Consider the following 20,458-nt stretch of genomic DNA (forward strand, 5'->3'; position numbering starts at 1 on the left):
TACTAATTATTTTTCCTGGAAAAGTATTTTAAATGTATGCTAAGAGCTTTAATTTTCTACAGAATACATGTAATAATTTCACACATAAGGGAATCCTTTTGACCAGTTATATAATCATAAAGAATAATACATTTTCTTAATGTTTGCTGTGCTTCCATTTCTAGACTTCTTGGCTGTACTGTCAAAAAAAGTATTTGGTTTGATGAATACTCTTTCTGTCATAGTTGGACACGTTGAACATGAGAATCTGTTGCTAAAACATGTGTGCAAATTTTGCCTTTGACCCCACAAGTAACTAGCTCAGTGAGTTACATGTTATCCCAGCTAAACTGCTCCTTATATATAATTTTACCATTTACACTAAATTCTAGGTTGCCCTCATTAAATTCCATGGATACCTGGTAGCTCACCTGGCCATGTCTGTACTGCATGGCAGTCGTGGCTCTCACTGGAGCGCTGAGGTAGCCCGAGATGGCTAGGTCCTTCAGTCATTGGTATAGCCACTGAAATTAAGTGACCTTGCATTTGATGTGTTCTGTATGTCAGTGGAAGGACTTTGATCATATTGACCTGGGTTTTGCTGAATTTTATTTCTCTTTTTCCTTTTAAAATGTCTCCCAGCATCCTTTAAACTGGGCTTCTGGCACAGTCTTTGTGATTCCAGAAACCTTGCTAAGAATAGCTGGCTAGTAGCAATACTTTCTTAAAAGAAATACTGGCATGATATAATACTTCTATAACATCACAAACATGACTTACTATGATGGGAAGTTGTAAAATCATGTTAATCCTTTATAAAAATAGTATATAAATTTCCTTTAGCTTCCCATCATCCTCCTCATGGGAGAAATGAGCTTGTTAAGGATGCCTGCTGTTATAACCCTTTCAAAAGTTTTCTGGTAATTGGTGTAATTAGATGTTTGCATTAGAAGATACCTTTTAAAGTTACCTTTTAAAATTCAGAAATTGCATTCTAAAATGAGGAATAGCTTCTTTCATTTAATTTTATAAACCAGTTATGCAATCCTTTTCTTTACTCTGTAAATTTAGCTATGGTAATTGGTCTTTACCAAATAGGTATTGTACTACACTGGAAACTTGCATTCAAATTGCAACTTAGGAAAAAATGTGAGACTGGGTAACTAAGAGGATTGCTACTATTCTAGGCAGAGAGATTGGTTTTAATTCTCCCAAGTTAGAGAGGGAAGTAGTCTACACAAGAAAACAGCTGAATTACTTCCCTTCTGAAACAACGCTATGGCAAAAATTTGATCTTATTCCTCTGCAGTTACAGGCTTTCCTTTTCTCAGGCTGGGTTCCTGGGTTATAGTTTAATCCTACACGAAAAATACTAACTTGACATTTTTTGTACATTTACAGTAATCTAGTTTTAATAGATACTACATATTCACCAATGAGCTTGGAGAAAAGACTATGTGTGGGGGAAGAAAAAAAGAACATACATTAATTCACCCCAAAATAAACAATAAACACGTATTAGGAAAGCTGCCTGTGCTTTTCCTGCACTGATCCCTTTCCATGTTGTGTATTGTAGTTTTATACATGAGGTACTCTCCAGGTGTCCTTAGCTGCCTGCATTGGCAGACGCTCTTAGAGGTTCCCACAGCTTTCAGCTAGTGTGCAACTCCAACTGCTTGTTTCTTTGATATTGCAGAATGTATGTGGAAGAAGCATGTTAACGTTACTGTGATTATTTTTAAATTTTTCCTTTAAAGTATTTATTAAATAACAGACTTGACCTGAGAGCACTTGTACAGCTTAGCCTGTGATACCGTATTTCTGAGAGAAAGAGTAAAACCCGTTTCTAGTTCATTGTCTTCACTTTATATCCTTTTTTATTGTTTTCATTATGCCTCTCCATCACAACCAATAAATGTTGACGACATTTATCGTTGTTAAAATAATTTTTGAGCCAAAGTACCTTTTATACTGCCTCCAAGTATAGTCCTTTAAAACATACATGCTTAACTTGATGAGGCTATGCCTGTATAATCCAACATTGCTTTTATGGTAGTTCATAAATGTGACTGTATTAATACTAGCTTTGAAGATAGTCCACATTTAACTCCAACTACAAGAAAAAAACGTAAATGATAGAATAAAAATTTAACTCCAACTACAAGAAAAAAACATAAATGATATATAGAATAGAAAAGTTCAAAATAGTTCACTTGGAAGGGACCTACAACAGTCATCTAGTCCAAATGCAGTAGCTAGCCTTAATTTCTTTTAATCCCACTTTAAGAGATTGAACCTGTGTTTATGTAGGACTATACGTAAGGATTACAGCAAGGACATGGGCTCTGATTTTACCTCTGTATTTTTGTGCACTCTAAATAGGACACAGGCAAAATATTTTGAATGCAGAAACCAAACGTGGGGCAGCACAGCTCTGGATGTGTGGGGGTAGAGGTAGCTGACCACTGTGACAGTGCACTGTAGGACACATAAGAGCCATGCATCTGCTGCATAGCATTCCCAGTGGGTGTTGTGGCTGCAGCCAGGTTACTGACGCGGTCATTGTCAGTTAATCATGTATTTATTTTCACATCCTAAATGTCCCCCTCTCTTTTTGACCAGTTCCAGTGAATACTCTTTTAGTATGTCTTAAAATACTTGTATGCCATTTCTTTAATAATGAAGTGCAAGTGCTAAATGGTTGTGATTTAAGAGTATTGTCTTTGCCTTTCACACTGTTGTGAAACCCATCAATTTATTTCCAGTTCATCATTCTTCTCCATTTTTGGCATCTTTTTAAACATATGTGTCCTTGGTTCATTCATTTATTCTTGTAAGAGAGAGTCTTTTCATATTTTCCTCTGCATAGTGAATTTTGAACTTGGAGGTAGAATTACTGCACTGTGATAACTATTTCATTATTGCAGTATAGAATTCACTATTTTTATTAACACTTTGTTAAGTATCTTTCTAAATTCTGGTACTTTCTATAACAGCACTTTGAAAGGCTATATTGTTCTTGGTTGATTCCTCCTGCTGTACACTGCTGACATGAATAATATAAAAATATTATCACAATACTTATGTGATGTTCCAGTACAGTTTTTTGACTGATGCCTTCATACATCATGCTACCTTCTCTGCTGTGTCTTAAGGCATTTGTTGTGTATTCTTTGTTTAAATACAGATATCTTTCCTGGATTTTATTTTTGTTTGAAATCTAAAAATCTTGGATATCAAATTAAATGATAGCTGATAAAATAATTCTCCCATTCACAAAATGTTCTCATCATCAGGGAACATTCAGAGCATGCAGTAGAGTGAGCAACAGAAACCTCACCAAAGCTAAGCTAAGTGGCGAAGGTGTAGATTGGAGGGTTTCCGCCACAGTTATGCAGATAAGAAGCTGAATTTGTATTATTCAAAGCGTAATATAAAAAAAGTGAACAAGATTCCATAGCAGATCACACAAAGATATTTTGAACACGAGTGCACGATCAACAGTATTTGCTGCTAGTGGTTCTACTCTCTGTCCTTTTTCTGTGAAATAATTATGTAGAGGACAGATCTCAAACAAACCAGTGTTATGGTCGGATTCTGTTCAGGTGCTGAAAACAGGCCAGAATGATGGAACCTCTGAACTGGTCAAAGATTTTTGAAGTGTATTATGTTCCTTTAAAATTCTCTCACTGCTAAACTTCAGGGCTTAAATTGGGAACATTTAATCAAGTGTTATTGTTTTTGCTGGATGTGACTTGGATTAATTTTATTCCAATAATCAGTAAGAATAATAACCAAAATACCTTATGCAGCAGATTTGCCTCGTTTGGTTTATGCGGAAAATCTGGTAGCATCTTTCATGCACCAGATTGTCTGTTATATGAAGATTCAAAGGGCAAGAATCATTAATCATAAAGACTGTACACTTATCAGATCTTACTTAATTCTCATATTATTCCTTGACATAATTATACTTAAAATTAATTTCTCAGATTGGCATCTGGTCTTCACTTTGTCATGGTTTGCTTCACTTGGTATGACACTGAAGCCATAGTGAACATTCGTATCATTTTTACCTTAAAGGACTATATTTAATGATCATTTTCAAAGTGAAACAATTTTCATTGAAATATTCTTTGACTTTATGCTTTCCTATTGTCTGCAGTATTTGCATAACTGGGCAAGACGGGAACAGACATTTCTCTTTCCCCCCTATCTTTGAAGGGTCTCTTGTCACGTGTAATGTGGCCTTCAGGGTGAGACCGAAGTAAAGAAGATGATGTTTGTTACAAAATGTATTTCTGAGGCTCTTGAAGCCAAAAATGCAATTTGGGTTTGTGTTTGTAGTAATTGTTAGAAGTTGTGCAGCCAAGGAGCAAACTGCAGCAGATCTCAGCATTAACTAAATGTAGGGATTGCTGATTTGGAAGACCAGTGCCCTCAGGCTAGAGAGGAATGCTTCAAGGCTGAGGCTCTGAAACATTGAAAATGTGTTGTTGCAGTTTTGCGGTTATTTACATTATGAATGCTATATTTTACTGCAACTACAGTTTGTATAGTCTTTCAAATTTAAAAAGTGCCTAACAAAAAAGGAAAATATGAAAAATTGAGATCATGAGCCCCTGCTTTAATATGGGTACCTAACTTTATATACATGTTATTTTTAACATCCTTGTTTTCCAAAGGTATATATTTATTCTCAGATTACATTTTTGTTTAGCTTTTCTCCTGTTCTCACTGATTTATAACAGAGTAGTGTTATTCTTAAAACTGAAAAATTACTTCATTTCTACTTCATGTAAATGGAAAAAATAAATTTAATTTTGATCTATCTTGATCAAAATACTCAAATATCGGAACCTGATCTGAGATTCTTGCACTCTGTTTAACCACTGGATATTTCTCCATTGCAGAGTTAAGACAGAGTTGTATGCGTTTTAATTTTTTCTGTCAGTGCACAGAAACTCCTGCTTTGATTTTGGACATGCTTTGTATCAATTTTTGTGGGTGAGGTTAAAACTTGGGTTCTGCTTTAACTCAGGCTGTAACTTGTTCATTTTGCAGTGAGAATTGTACAGTTCTTTTTCTAGAACACTCTTTTCTTCCAAAGTCCAACTCATAAATCTTCCCTTTTGACCATTTCTTTCTTATGTGCTGGAATTTATCTGGTAATTTATATATACATTTATTTAGCATTTGAACTTAACATTCAATATGCTATGCTGTATTTATATCCAGTATATTAAAAGGTCTTGAATACAGATGCTGTATAGAGAATCCTCCTGCTGGTGTGTTGTTCAAGTTAGATTCTGGTAGACTACCACCATGACAACCTTTAGGAGAAAGATTTGTGAAATGTATGTGATAGCGGAATATTTCTGAAAACATCTCCAGGAGGTTGGCAGAGGAGGGGATTCATGAGATGGGATTTCATTGCAGGAAAATAATGAAAAACCTGAGAACAGTTCAGCAGCAAGTGTGGCGGTATCATATTAATGTCTTCACAGCCTTTCTGCGTATCTGTTACACTGTGATGTAAAGGTGTAGATTTACAAGTCAGACGTTATTTCCATTAATTCCTTCACCCAGCCTTCATGATGATAGTTTCCTCTGAAGCAATAAAATATTGTGTCTGCTCTTGCACAGTGCAGGCTGCAGCATGCCACAGAAAGACAGGTGGCATGTTGGTATCAAACAGCTTTTGAGATCTAATTTTCAACCCGCTGATTGGACACTCACTGTCTATCTAGCAAATTTGTAATTAAACCTTCTTTTGGCAGGTGTTCTGAAATCAGGATATAGTTTCATGAACTATAGCAATAGGTGAAGGTCCCCTAAAATAGCAGGGCCCAGGTGGCCGGTTGCCAAACATGTAGACTGGAAGCAATAAGGCTGCTTTCTGACTAAACGTGTAGATGGTGGATCTCTTCAGACTTTTGGCAATACACTCTGCTGATTCTTCTCTCCTTAGTATCTATGAACATGTCTATGTTCAGCCAAACCTTGCATAGCTAGGTGCCCTTTGTACCTGAAGTATCCATTTGCTACCATGGTAGCCTCAGGGTCATTTGTTAGGGCACTGCCTTCAAAGCCTGTTATTTCAGGTGCAGAAGAAATGTTTGTTGGCTGGGGTTAACCCGCGTAATCACACTGATTCTTACGCAGATATTCTGGAGGCATCGCTAGTCATCCTGTGTCTGCGTGAGGATGCAGTCCCAGCTCTTTGCTAGTTGCCCTGAAATGGAAAGGAATCGGGAAATCAGCATCAAATGGCATAAATTTTGTTCTGAGATCTGCTACTGTTTTTGCAGAGTCAAAATCACTGTTACAGTGCCACTGTCTGCATCTTCTTTTCTGGTGAGTATACAGCCAGAAGCAAAAACAATGGATCCGTTTATTATGGACAGGTCTGTGATTGTTTCTATCAGCTGTAGCCAGTACCAGCCAAACTGCATACAGAGCAGGAAATGGTTGGTTAAATGTGTTGACAGTATATGGTAATTCAGAGACAAGCAGCCAAGTTCTTCTTTTGTATGCTGCAAAATATTTCCGTGAATGACTCAGGCTAGCGGAGTGGTAAAAGCCCTGGGATACACTGCCAGAAATCTGAGCAGCAGTGTAGATGTAATTACACAGGGCAGTGTGTAGCTGTTCGCTGGGGATGATGGGAGGCAGACATGGCAGTCTCAGGTGTGGTGAAATCATGGTGATACTTTAAATTCCTTCCATATTTTATGTCAGTGCTCATATATATAGTTTACAGCCAAGGTCTTCTGAATCCAACCACAAACAGGGTTTAAATGGGTTTTCAAGTTCATACTTATGGGTAGGAACTTCTGAAAAATGTAAGGATTGCTATGTAATTGTTAATTTAAATTTAATATATTGCTAAATCCTTCATGTTGGTGGTCTTAAAACTCAGCTTTAAAATCTGAATGAATGTTTGTCTGTGTGTACGTTTTACCCTTTGAGAGTGTTTATCCACAACTTTCGTGGTAAAAAAAAAAAAAAAGTAATTCTTTCCCATGCCTATACATCTCAACTGTTCTGATAAGTATGTCATTTGTTTAGTCAAATTTGTTTCAAGTCAGAAATGATATAGGCAGGTTGTATCTCTAACTATACAGTACTTTCCATTTTTTTTCTGGAATTTCATTTGACTGGTGTTATAATTGCAAAAGAAAAAAAAGAGCACACAGTTCAGAGTCTGATTTTCAGAACTGAACCCTTTGCCATTTCCTAAAGCAAGAAGTGATTTTAGGAATAAGTGGTTGTTATTACAAGTGCTCCATATCTTTCATTTGCTGAATTCCGCTATGCTGGTCAGTTCGTGAGTGAGGATTTTGTGGTATATAATTGTAATTTAATTCAATTATACCTCAACATGATTGCTGCCTTTTTTTTAAATCCTCTCCAGAGGTTTAATAAATCTATTCAACAATAAAATCTCAGCCTCGATAGAAATATCTGTGAGTTATAGTTTCATAGTGATCTATTTCCAGCAAAATTCTGTTTTACAGGTGATTTCTACCTTTTTCTTTTTTCCTCTGTACTGTAGAAACTATTGTTCTTTTCACCAGGCCCATTGTGATGACTTGCTTCTGCTCCACCAGAGAAGATCACCTTCTCCAATGTCTTGCTATTACCATGATCAAATTAAACTCAAAGCAGGTATTCTCAACCTAGCTGTGAAGTTTGCTGTTTCTATTCCAAACCTGAAAAAGATCTTGTGCCCCCAGAGTGTGTCTGTAATATTGCTTGGTCTCATAAAAGATTATTTTCCATACAGACCTTGGCTAAGTTAATCTTCTTTTCTTCAACTCATCATCTGGAAAACTTTCTTTGCTCAGAGTATTATTTTCTGCTTACTGGTACTCAGGTCATACTGAACTCCAACTTTATTTTGTGCAAGTACCCTGTAGCTCCAGAGCTCCCCTGCTAATAATTTGCAATGCATGCTGATACGTAGTTTGAAGAGGTAGCTCATATTGCTAGATTTAGGGATATGGAGAGAGAGCATGTGTGTCTTCTGATTCTTTGATACTTGACTCACAAGTAAATTGGAAGAAGAAATGGGATCTATTAATTTCAGTGGTTTCTACAGTGAAATTGAACTTGAACTTGATCCTGTTCTGTGGCAAGCTTCCCACTGAGTTTAATATTAGGCCCTTTGATACTGGAGTGAGTTGTCCACATTCAAACTTGATAACAGTGAATTCAAGTTCATTAAAAGAGAGAGAGATATGTTTTTAATTATACAGAAGAGGAACAGGAAATTAACAAAAGCTTGTTGGTTTGGTTATTATGGTACTGAGATATGTTGCGTCCAAGGGACAGCAAAACAATGCTGTCACAGTTATGCTGATCGGTATCTGAAGCTGGTGTTCAATTCAAGTGTCATATATTACATATGAAAGTGTCTTCTGTTTGGGGGAGGTTTTTATTGTATTTTTCCTGTTTTTTGAACAGAACACTTCAGTATTACATATATTGGCAGTTGTTCACCTGTGGCTTTCGATTTTTTTTCCACGGTCTGCTTTTATTTTCTCAATGTAAACATAATCCATATGTTCTCTTAAAGCGTATGAATAGTTTGGATGATGTCTGTAGCATGGCTTGTTAAAAAGGCTTCTATTATAATCCATTTATTGCATTACCTTTTAATAACAACTGAGAAAAATAATCCTCTAAGATTTTTGTGTAATTTCAGTCACAGTAGTATAATTTCATGGAAGCAAAGTCTGTTCTCAAAAAAGCAACTGAGTTATAAGATGTTATAATAGGTTGAATAATTACTTTTATTTTTACAGCTATTGAAATCTGTTTTCTGCTTTAGAACACACAGTTTGTCATAGTCACAGGATTTTCCCCAATAGCCTTCTAGAGAGTGAGCACTTTTTTAGTGATTGTAATTTTCACTTTCTTGCTTGCAAACTGCTGGTTTTTGAATGTATAGAGAGAATACTTTTTTTTCCTCAAAGTAAGTGTGGAAAGAAAAGCAACCTAGAAATAAAATGAAGACACAAATCCAGTTATCTCATTTGTCAATTCATCAAACTTTGTTGAAAGTCTGTTTTCATCTTTTTGGCAGGTTTACACTTTTGAGATTGTGCTCATTTAAAAAGTACAGTGGCTTTTCCCTGGGTGTACTCCTGTATGCATAGCACATTCCTACAAATATCAAAAGTAAGAGTTGTGTTTGAGCTGGGATGAAAGTAATTCTGTACCACTGGCCTTACTTGGTCACAATTCACATTGAAAGTGATGTGATTTTATCAAAGTACAGATTGCATGGTTGGCAACTGTAATTTTACGCAGTATTAGCACTTTTAACATTGGTGTGATTACAGTCAGGGCTGTATTTATTTTTCTTCTGTCTTTGTATGAATTCCACTTACTTTGCTCAAACCCAATCCTGAATTTCTGCCTGGAGAAAATTGATGGCAGCAACCCAATATTTATATCATATAGTGTATTAATAAACTACCGGTGTGCATGGTGAAATAAAATTTAATAAATAAGCACCATTTAATTTTAACTTTACAATAAATATGGTAAATGTACAGGTAATTTTGCTTTTATTGTTAGGATGTCTCACATGTCACGTAACTACTGTGTGTAGTAGAATATACCAGTGTGGAAAAATTCTATGAATGATTACAGATAATTAACACTAGCCTTCTAGCAGTATTTTTCATGGGTTTATTTATAAAAGTTTCTTTGCATTTTTCTTTAAAGTGAACTCCCTGTTTTTCATATTAAAAAATTACTGAATCAACCTCTTGCTAATATAGCAAACACAAACATAATATGGTTCAATAAACACCAGAAAAAAAACAGTTTTTCATGACTGTCTCGAAACTTTTTTGTATACACACACAAAAATGCACACACAGTTCTTACATACTTACATACTTGAAATTTATTTTTTCAGTATAGCTTTTATAGACCCTATACATATAGAATATGTATGGAAATTCTAAGTTTTATAGTAATAAAGGCTGAGTTAATTTGAAGTAAATCTGTTGACAGAAGAGCTCCTTACTAAGCCTTGTAGAAAGTTAAAAAAAATAAAAGAAAGAGTAATTCTTGAGACAGTGTTTTTTTAGAGTTTATGACGAGTCTAGGCTGAGTAATATCCTGAAGCAGGCATTCTGTATTTTCCTCCCATTCTTAAATAGAAAATTCTTTTGTTAGAGAAGACAAGGCCTTTTTGTTCCCATGTGTATCAGCAATGATTAAGTCAACCCATGAGTCCTTTTTTTAAAGCTAGGCAGAGGTTATCTTGTTTTGATTAATAAAAGCAGTCCTTGCTATTTAAAAGATTATCTGCTTCAGCTGTGTATCAGAAGGATAAGCAAAGCTATCAGTTCCAGCTTTAGACAACTTGCAAATGAATAGTCAGGGTCTTCATTTTCTTCTACTAGCTTTAGCATTAACTTGATGTGGTAGAGCCCAAAGAATAACACCATTTACTGCAGCAGCAGCTAATTTTAGTGAGGATTGTATCCTGCCTTAACTCTAACAAAATCTACCCTGATTTTGGCCTGAAAGCAGGTCCGTTCTGCAAGTTAATCTAAGGACCTGGTCGGTGTTTGAAGCACAGAAAGATATGATCTATTTCCTGAAGATCATAAACGGACAACACAAAGGTAGAGGACTTGTGGATGAGACTGGTTAGGGAGTTTTATAGCAGAAACAGAGAAGTGCAGCTCAGTTCCTGGCATGAAAAATGACAAAAGTCTTAGGCATGAAAAAGAGACAAAAAAATAGTCCAGAAAAAGGACTAGTTTAGTACAGGCAAATAAAAGAGAGAAAGAAAAAGTAGACTTTTGTGCAGAGTGTAAATCATGGAGGGTGGTGAAGCTGAGAACGAGGATCCTGGATTTTCTGTGATAAAACATATAAGACTGGAATGAAGAAAGATAAAAATCAGAATCTGGAGAGGTGAAATATGTCAACAACCAAGACTTGCAAAGATGTGAATTACGGATGATAGAAATATTTATAGGTGTAGAAATAGTCAACAGAAATAAGTTATACTTCTACTTTCTCAGTATTTATATTCATACTTCAGCCATGAGCTGCAAGCCTTTATAATTCTGTTTGGCCTGTGTGCCTTTCCTTGGGATATCAGCTGCACTCTTGCTGCAGCAGCTTGTTTCATGCACTTTTACATTAAAGACGTGGCACTTGTTTAGTTCTTCCAGTTTAATGGAGAATTGAGAAATGCTAGTTTGAAATTCAGTTTTTTGAATCAGGAAGAGTTTTATTTATTTTCTATCTCATTCCAAATCCAGCAATACCAGTGGCTGATCTTGTTTAGCCTGTGACTTGAATCATCTTGGCTTAGCTTCCATGAAAAGATTTTTCTTTTTGACAGTTTCATTTTTCTGTTAGAACAAAGCTGGCTTATGAAGCTTTTGTTATGGAAGATCATGGTTTCATTAAAGGTAGTCTCATTAAAGGCTTTCAAAATCCCTGCATTAGATTTCTGCTGGACTTGATCAATGGGCAGTCAGTCTAGTGAAATAAAATTCAAATGAGATATTTCTAGTAGTTTCTGTCAGTCCGGAGATACACTGCGGAGCCACCTTCTTACCGCTGGTCACGTCAGTGTGTTGATCCTTATTCTTAGATGTGAGAGGTTACAATATTGGAGCCTGAAGGGTGATTATGCTTAGGCAAGGCAGTGTGCGATAGGATCATGAACTGTGCTCTACCCTGTTGCAAATTCAGTGTCAACCTTTGCCAGTTTTTGAGGTCTTTGAGCAAAGCTGGAGTTCTGAGACAATGTGGAATGTGGATCTGTTGAAAGTGTGAATGTGGGCGGGTTTTGTAATGTACGGCGGGTAGTATAACGGAGAAGGTGAATTATTGAGAATGCACCCCTAAATCTCATCAGCAAGCAGTGCATCAGGGAACAGCTCATCCTCACTTGCGTGTTATCTCTTTTCCATCAGTCACTACTTGACTGGGCACTCCTTGTAGAGTTAGGCCTTCCTTTCCTACTACATTGATAGATATAAGGTGTTTATAACTGTAGATACCAAATAATGTTGAATTCGCAAAGCACCAGTATTTCTGTGGCATTGCGTTGTCCATGGTACTTGCTGTCTTGTCTCCTGCGTTACGTGATCACCTGCAGCCGAGCCGTGATCTGAGCTGTCTGGCCCAACTGTCCTTTCCTGACCTCAAGTGTCCTCTCCAGAGCTCGGATGCTGCCAACAGCTACGGCTTGTTAGCAATTGGGATGTGTTAGTTGCCTTCTGGGAGCACGTCTTCTGGTGCAGTTTCGTCTGAAAAGGATCCACTTTGTGTGCTCCAAGACTGTAAACTAAAGCACAGTAAGTGAGGATGTTTGGGAGATGCGCTTCAAAAGTGTATTTGTGAGCTGAAAGAAATTGACAACGTAGACACAACCTGCACACCCTCGGTTTCAGCAGCGAGGCACAGGAGAGGCTGGTACAGGCTGTACATTCTCTGCCTTCTCCGGGCTGACAGGGCACCTCGTAATTCCCGGGAAAGTCCATGAGTGAGAAGAGCTGTCACACGTGGGGCAGCAAGGCACTGTGACTTCTAGGGAGCAAATGGGTGGTAGCAGATGTTTGCATCATGCCTTCCACATCCTCCTCTTTCTGAGGGAACGCCAGTTGTGACAGTGACAGTGACAGTTCGGTCCGTATATGCAAAGCACTGTGCAAGTATACAATCCCTGTAATATAACATGAACATTGTATTTTGCATTGTTTTTATTTTGGCATAAGCTTATGTTCTGTTGCAAAGTCAAGAACAGTGCAAATGAGCTTTAAGAGCTTTTTCGTATGGAACTTTTCAGAATTGTTCTGCACAGATTGAAGTAGAAAATGGAATTGGAGTCCCATGTAGAATCAAAGCAAACAAGACTGAAGGGAAGCCCAGAACCTCACTGCACTTCACCTGCTGCCCAAAACAGGATTGACGTGTCAGCATGGTGTTCTTAACTGTCTTTTTGTCCCTTGATCTTTCTTGCAGGAATTTCAGTGACAGAGATTTCTTGATACCTGCAGATACTGTACAGCACTACTTTGCTGTGCTTGAAGTTATACCTGTTCCCCACTACATAACCAGGATATTGCTTGTTGCAAATTGAAGTCTGTTGCTTTTTTCCTCCCCAGTCTAGCTACAGAAACAATTACTCCTTGGCTCTTTTGGAAGCCTTTTATGTATTTGAAAATTTCTCAACAGGTTCTGTTAGCCCAAAGGCTTTAATTAGGGCTGCTATAATTTATCTTTTGACCTTTAGTAGAATATATTAAGAAAAGGCAATTTTCTGTCTTTTTAACTTCCCACTGATTGAATAGAATTTGCATAAAATGAATGCAACAAGGGAAACCTCATGTAGTATATTCTATGTTTATTATAAGAGAATGAATTGTAATCAGTCATTATGAGCTTGGGTTTTTTTTTTAGATAACAGAAAGGATGTTTGCTTCCTCTACGAAATGAGAGTTTATTGATATAAAAAAAAAAAATTGAAGTAAAAGATAGATCTGGAGTGTGCCTCCATTATGTGTGCAAAAAATCTCTAAAGATATTTTGTGAAGCAATGCAAAAAAACCCCTCCTTTTCCTGGGAAGGAAGAAGAATACAGAATATAATACTATGACTGTTTATACGTTTAAGTAATGCTGAAAAAATTATTGTTCAGAGAACCCATTCTAAACTTATCTATTCAGAATACTCATACTCACTGTTTTGGAATCATTGTGTTGATGTTTCAGGCTTCCCACACGGTCTTACAAAGCTTGGCTTCTTCCTTCTTAGGAGAAGTCTTATTTTTCAAGGGACATCACTGCTAGGGTATTATAAAGCTACCATGAATGTTTTGTAATAATGGATAAAAAGTGTATACTCCCAAATATATGCATTTTCCCAGAGGAATGAAAAATGTTTTGTAACTTTGGACTTTTAGTTTCACGATGCAGTGAGCTCAGATACACATTTATCTTGCAGCAAGAGGAATATGAAGAAAAACGCTGACCCACATAGGTTTTATGTGATCGTTATACATTATTTCTTGTGGCAGTAGAGTCCTGATGCCCCAGTCAACGCCTCAAACCGCTTTGTACCGCGGACTCTAATATGGAGGAAAACCAGAGCCACACCCTGCCCAGATGATCCTTTTATTTGAAGTTTTGACAAAACTGCAGGTGACTGGAGCAGGCGTTTGGCTAAGTCAGGAAGCAAGCACGTTTTGGCAGGTAGCTTAACAATCTCAGAAGCCCCAGTTACCAGCTATCTAGCTAACACCAGATATAGACATATGCAGAAAGACCCCAACTAAAAGAACGTATTAGGTTGTTTAAATATAAAGTAGTTAGCATATAGTGTACTGCTGAATAAATGAATGAACAGTTTAACAAAACAAGAAGAACAAGTGCTCTTGCTTTTGCACAGCCCAGTCCAAGAGTTAAAGGCGAAACCTAATAAATTTTTTGTTTTGTTTTAGAACGTCAAGCGTGTACATCTATGGCTGGCTCCAGCGTCCTTCCCTACAACGTGGCTGGTATCAGCAAAGAGCTGATCGAACTGCAGCACCTCATCCAGTTCCCAGAGGAGGTTGCCAGCATTCTGACCGAGCAGGAGCAGGAGCTCTACCGGAAAGTCTTACCCATTGACTACCTCTGCTTTTTAACCAGGGATTTGGGTAATGCTGAATGTCAAAGCAAGCTGCCATCTATTAAAGCTTCCATATCTGCTACTATTCTTTCTTCTGCCAATGGTGAACATAATGCTGTAGAAGATCTTGTGACAAGGTTTAACGAGGTAAGACAAAACTTTTAACTTACTTTTCATAAGGGTTATTACCTGATTTGCGGGTTAGTTATTTCCTTTATCTCTCAGAGCTGAATTTAGCTGTAATGACAAATTTTTAAAACGTAAGTTAAGATGACCAGGGGATTTAGCTACATTCCACTGAATTTAATATTAGTTATGTGACCGATTTGCTCAGTGAGTTTGGAAAACTGCAACCTAGGTTTTTCTTGCAAGCTGTAAAGTAAACAGGAAGAAGGAAATTACAGACCTGTATTTCTTTGTATTTATAATGACAGTACGGGGTATACTTTCAGTCAGTTTATTATTTTGTTCAGGAATTGGAGTTTTATTTATTTGGTTTAGATTTTTGTAGACTAAGCATGATCTTAGGAGTCAGCACAGAAGTATTGTAAACTAGAAGTTTCTGTATTCTGTATAACTACACTAATCTGCACTATTTATTTATTTATTTAATCACTGCGTGTGTCTTGAATGTTGTTGTACAAAGAAGTGTCATTTGGCATGACACATTTCCATAAGCCAAATCCTGAGTTCTTTACTAAGATTTTACTTTATTTTAGTAAGGTGATCTTCTGATGAGTTTAATAGAAAATTGAGCAAGGATTGAGAAAACTGTAAAAAAATTCACCCCCAAAACCCAACCCAAAACAAACCAAACACCCCCACCCCCTGCCCCCGCTAAATAAACCCTCAGGTTTTAGCTGCAGAAAAATGGAATAATTTCTTTCTTCCTTTTTTGTGTGAACCATATGCAATGTTAGCAGTTTCTAGATTCGTAAGTGGAATAAAATAGAGATAGTTTTGACTTACGGTCTTTTAGTTTGTTATCCGCTGCATTCTTATGCTTTAATAAGAGATGAAAATTGCGCGGGTATCAAAAAGACAGCACAAAATTAAGTAGATAGAGCAGATTATGTATTAACCCCCAGTGAAGTTTCTGCTTCCTGGGCGAATAAGAATCAGTGACTGAATATTTAGCGTGTTTCGAACTGTTCCTGTTTCTTGCATGTTACTGAGATTTAGGAACTAAAACAGTGTAAATATGTTGGTTTCTCTCACCTAATTCTATTACAGGAACATAAATAAAAGTTGCAACTACTATATTCAGTCTTTAGACAGAGCCTAAAAATTGTTTAAATTAGCTCTAGTTACTGTATTTAGGAAAACACTGTGGCTGGTGTATAGCTGGAGAGGAATCTAGCTGCTGACCCGGTGAGGGTCCTCCTTCCTGGGGTGTTTCTCTTACAGTGATCACCATAGTGAGGGCAGTGGGAAAAATGTGAAGCGGTCAAGCTCTAGGATGACCTGGTGAGGCACAATGCCAGAGAAGTTTGTTAGGACATTTTGCAGTTGGCCGTACAGATTGGATTGACCATCATGTGTTCTGACACTGAACAGTCACAGGATTGAAGAGCAAGTAGGTGGTGAAGAAGTCTTGTCAGAAATGACTAAGACTATTCCATATCAATGAGAATTTTAACATTAAAGTTGCCTTTTGGTAAAATAGTCAACATTATCTTTTAGTGTTAGAGGTTTGTGACTTTGCAATTTTTGTAGTCTAGCATTACTTGTTTGGTAATGCTACAGGATGATTTTTCATATAATTTGAATTAATTCCTGAATATCCGGTGCTTAGATTATATATATTTAGTGCAATGGATTATTTTCAGTATAATCTGGAATAACTTTTTTTAAACATAGATGCTATATGTTTAAATGGAGTTATTGTACAATAGTTACCGCTTGTAATAAATCACTGTTTTGCTATCTGCTTTATCTTATGGTGGAGTATATCAGTTGCCATAGCGAATCACAAGCGTGAACTTTCAAAATGGCTTTGTTTATAAATGGCAAGAAAATTCTTGTGCAAAGAGTCATGCTTTTGTTGGCAAAAGTCAGTGAGCACTTGCTGATTTTTTTTGGCATTGCCTATAGAAATACTGAAGTGTATTTGTAATGTGGGAGCCAGAATGACTTTTAGGATGACAGGCTTCTGATACATAGTGGGAAAAAAATAATCTCATGCTGTTGTTCTGTTAAATGAGCAATTACAGTATACAGAGGATTTTTCATAAAGCAATATGATTTTAGTAATTTTTCTGACACTACATATTAATGAGCAAGTTATAACACTTGTTTAAAATGACAGTCAATAATTGCTGTTTTGTGACACAAAGGAACTTTATTTAATAGGAAAAATACTGACATTTTCATAGAAGCTTAGATTGAATGAGGGCTGCAGGAATTATAAAATAATTATTATATAATATTATAAAGTTATATTATTATAAAATAAATTGATAAAAATAATGAAGATTAAAATATTTTCAAATTATTAAAATATCTTTTAAAAAGTGAGTTTAAGTGAAAAGTAGGGAAAAAATTTGGTCTTACTGAAATAAATTTTACTAGTATTATTTACTATTTAAATTCCAGTAATTCACAGAAACCCCTGTTCATGACTGAAGTTGCAAACTCCCATTGACTGCAGAATGCAATATCAAGCATAGATAGTGGGAAACATCACATGGTTCCCTTATAATTTAAATATGTTTGCTGTTACAAAACTGTTGTTTTCTAGACATGAATGATTTAAATACTGTTACTGGTGAGATACATAGAGTATGAATATCTTGTAATCATTTGTTTAAACCTTTCTATTAAACTATTGGTTAGTGTTGCTTAATAAGAATTACAGTATTTAGACTTCAGTGGGGTCTAAAAGGTATAGGAAAGATTTACACAAGAGGAAGCACTTACGGTGAGGTCAGCCTTAAGCGTTTGGCATGGAAATGGTCTACAAAGAATTGCAGACTGAATCAGAAATCAGTTGCCCTCTGCAGTAGGTAAAATTGGTACTTGAAGACAATTACCACAGCTGAATGTGCAATAAATAACTGCTGTTATTTTTCCTACTCAATTCTCATTTGTGGAAAAGCGTAATAGTGGGCATACTGTCTAACACTGGATGAAGCCTGTAATGTGCATTTTCTTTTGCTGTATTACCTGGGTAAGGTGTTTTGACTTAAAGTACTGGAAGTGATTCAGTAATGACATTAATGCTGATGAACCATCAGGAACGCTTCCTAAAAATTTTTTTTCTGTAGAAAGGCAGGATGACAGTAGCTGGAGCTTTTGCCAGCTTCAGTGTTTCGTTATTATCTGTAGCTTGTTTTAACATCTTGAGAGTCTTGCAAGATTTCTGAAAATTATTGGGTCTCTTAGTATGACGATGGAAATACATTTTTTGTCAGATACTCTTGTTCTGGGATCACAGCTTTGTGAGCCTGGTGCGAGGAGCTGAAAAGTGTAAAAAGGATTAAAAAAAATTCAGGAACCAAGCTGAGAAGCATATAGTGAGAAATCTGCATCACAAGTAACTCAAGGAGAAAAGTTCTGGTTGTGCCTCAGGCGAGAAGGACTTCGCATTGAAGTGGGTTGTGTGAGTCCATTCCTTGACAAAGGCTGAATAGTCTTTTGGCCAGCCAGACATTAACCGGTATCTTAGTGTTACCAAGTGACAGTGCAAAAAATAAGTTGTGATAGGTGGTATGAATTTAATTTGTGGTCATTGCCTGATTTTTTTTTTTTTTTTTTTTTTTTTTTTTTTTTTTTTTTTTAAATAGGAGCTCTATTCCTGCTTTAAAGGCAAGGTAACCAACTTAAATGTTTAGGACAGCTCCTTTGTTACTGTCTTTGTCGCAAGGTTTCCACAGCCTGCTCACACCTTGCCTGAAGAGCCACACAATTTGGTTTTAACCTGCAACAATCTAACAATAGTTGTCCTAATGTCAGTGTCTGCTCAGGGTGTCAGTGGACTCAGTCCTCTATATTGTGGAAGAGGCACAACTCATTTACCTCTGGGAGCTGTGATAACCGCTCACCTTGCCCCAGTTTTTGTGGCTTTAGTGAATGCTTTGACCTTAAATTCAGGCGTATGGCAAGGAACTCTACTGCAGCTGGAGAGCCCTTTATTTGTCACAGAAACTGTATGAAACTAATAACTGGGTGGCTTTTGTTTCTGATATATGAAGATCTTCAAAAAATAAACAACAAAGATTGGAGAAATAGATAATTTTGAATTAATATTCACAAAAGATGGCAAGTGTAGCACTCTAGATCCTCTTCATGTATACATTTTTTCTTTTCACTGTCAAGAATGACAGGGAGAAAAATTGTAGTAGTGTAAGGAGTGTAGAGACATGAAAGATGGATAGCACAGATTAAAGCTACTGTCAAGTGTTCCATGAATAGTAGCAGAAACATGCAACTGGCAAATCCTGTGCTGCCGAGGCTGGGAAACAGAAACTGCCTTTGTTTAAGAGAGCGTGGTTATGGCTTAGACCTGACATACAGTTACTAGAGGGGATTCAGGCATTATGTATTTCCCTGTATCTTTTCTCGTCATGGGTTTCCAAGTATTGGTTTATTACTTACTGTGGTAATCAAGGTGGGTGCCACGACAAGGAGCTTGAACACCCAATGGCTTGTTTCAGAAATACGTTGTGAGAAAGGTCGGCCATGAATGATCTGCTTGAATCCAACCAAATGGGTTGGAATACATTCTTGGATTGTATTTCATTTGTATTTTAAAAGTTTTGGGTCATTCCAGCTCTCAAGTGTGTACAGAAATTCACAGGGAAATAAAATATTCACAGGAAAATAAGACTCTTATAATCTGCTAATGTTGTAGTTTGTCTGCAGGATTTACTATCTCTGATGGAGTTTTCAGACAGATGGAAGTTCATATGACATATAGCCCAGTCACTTAAGATTGGTAATGTTTACATATATAGACTTGTTTTTTCAGGTTTTGCTTCCCTAGAGGTACTATAGAAAGATGATAGTCATGGTGGAGATTGCCACTGTAGTTTAAATAACTTCTGTAATGCTGCTATAGAAAGCCTGGTCACTACTGTTTAAGAAATGGTAAAAGGAAAAAGTTTAGCTGCTATGCTTTTAGACCCCAGATATGTTCCTAAACTTTCATTGATCCAGTGCTTATCCTAGTTTTCTAGGGTGGCAGTTTGTTATCTCACCTGTCATAAAGTTTCTGTGTTTTGACCTCTTGTCTCTGTACTGTATAGAAAACTTAAAAAAAATTCTTTGTAATATTTCAGAAGACATTTAAAGGAGAAACTGAAAACGTGGAAAGTCATTTTGTTTTTTACTTAAAGCATTGTAGAAAAATTGGGCACTAGAGTGAATGGATCCTGTTTTTTTCTCTCACTTTCTTCTTGCAACAGCCTGAGGTTTCAAATGATCTCAGAGAAAGGGAATGACATTTCTGTCTCTTTAACCTATTTGACCTGAAATTCTGTTTGTGTTATACATCTTGTTCCTATGGGTTGTTTGTTTCCTTACTTGTTAGTATCAGTAGTTCTCTTACTTCTTTATAAATGTTTTGAAGACAACATTCAGATACTCTGAATGCATTTGGTTCAAATTAGAATATTCTAAGTTTTTTCCAGTTCTGGTTTTATTGCCAGAAGACAGTAAGGAAAGCCTTCTTTAAAAGATGGACTTCTCCTGTATTTTTAGACAGTGTATAGCTCCAGACTTGGAAGTGTTGCAATATAGGAACTAACATCTCTTTAAATCTTTTTCAAGTAGAGAAGAATCTTTCTGTATGTTTAAGGATGCATAGCATCCCTATATA

The 20,458-nt window shown here is 36.5% G+C and overlaps 1 protein-coding gene across 9 annotated transcripts in view; it reads left to right on the plus strand.

Annotated features, from left to right (window-relative positions):
• PLCE1 (phospholipase C epsilon 1) overlaps positions 1-20,458 on the plus strand; it is a 167,225-nt gene that overhangs the window by 90,392 nt on the left and 56,375 nt on the right. For all 9 annotated transcript variants that reach the window (XM_030029872.1, XM_030029880.1, XM_030029871.1 and 6 more), the window contains one exon: positions 14,471-14,787. In XM_030029872.1, the coding sequence (XP_029885732.1) occupies positions 14,471-14,787 (317 nt within the window). The remainder of the gene's footprint in view (positions 1-14,470; positions 14,788-20,458) is intronic.

Source organism: Aquila chrysaetos, chromosome 11 (genome assembly GCF_900496995.4).
Source record: "Aquila chrysaetos chrysaetos chromosome 11, bAquChr1.4, whole genome shotgun sequence".
Taxonomy (NCBI): domain Eukaryota; kingdom Metazoa; phylum Chordata; class Aves; order Accipitriformes; family Accipitridae; genus Aquila; species Aquila chrysaetos.